General features: G+C 41.4%; 1 protein-coding gene across 1 annotated transcript in view; it reads left to right on the plus strand.

Annotated features, from left to right (window-relative positions):
* Positions 1–232: 232 nt before the first annotated feature.
* Positions 233–676, plus strand: part of RBM41 (RNA binding motif protein 41) — a gene marked incomplete at its 5' end in the record, with an annotated part of 4484 nt that continues 4040 nt past the window's right edge. The window contains one exon of the mRNA XM_010848838.1: positions 233–349. Within this exon, the coding sequence (XP_010847140.1) occupies positions 233–349 (117 nt within the window). The remainder of the gene's footprint in view (positions 350–676) is intronic.

The raw sequence follows: 676 nt of genomic DNA on the forward strand, positions 1-676 counted from the left end.
GAGAGGGACTGTGTCTTGTGTATCTTTGACTCCATCAGTACCCAGCAGAGTGCATTCATTGTGTATAAACAGGTACTTAGTTAATGTCTGTGGAATGAGTGATAAAGGGCAACAAATAGAGAAGTATCTTTGAACAAATGGGATCACTAATGGTAGATAATATAGCTAAAGAATATATTTTGAGATTCAGTGTCACTTCTACTTTCTGTATATATCCTTGTATCTATTCCAGGGTAAATAGCTGTGTCAAGAGTGATGAGCATGTCCTGGAGGAGCTGGAAACAGAAGGGGAGAGGCAGCTGAAAAGCCTCCTTCAGCATCAACTGGATACCTCTGTCTCCATTGAGGAGTAGGTATTGATTTTGCAAAAAGAGTATCATAGACCCTCAGCTCCAGGTGACAGATAGCTCTTCAAGTCTGGGTGGAAGACTTCTCTCTCACCCCCCCTTTCCTTGACAGATTTCTACTGATTAGTCAGGGTTTTACTTCTGTGTCTCTTCTAGGAAGCCTTCCATATCCTACTCTGTCTGGGCTGAGTACCATTCCTGTGTCTTCCTTTAACATTCATAGTACTTATAATCCAGTAGTGTTATTGCCTGCTTACTTGCCTCTCTTCTACAGTTCCTTGCACAAAGCAGAAACTGTTGTCTTTTTTACTGTTAAATCCTCAGTACCT

This window comes from Bison bison, unplaced genomic scaffold (genome assembly GCF_000754665.1).
Source record: "Bison bison bison isolate TAMUID 2011002044 unplaced genomic scaffold, Bison_UMD1.0 scf7180017850613, whole genome shotgun sequence".
In the NCBI taxonomy this organism is placed as follows: domain Eukaryota; kingdom Metazoa; phylum Chordata; class Mammalia; order Artiodactyla; family Bovidae; genus Bison; species Bison bison.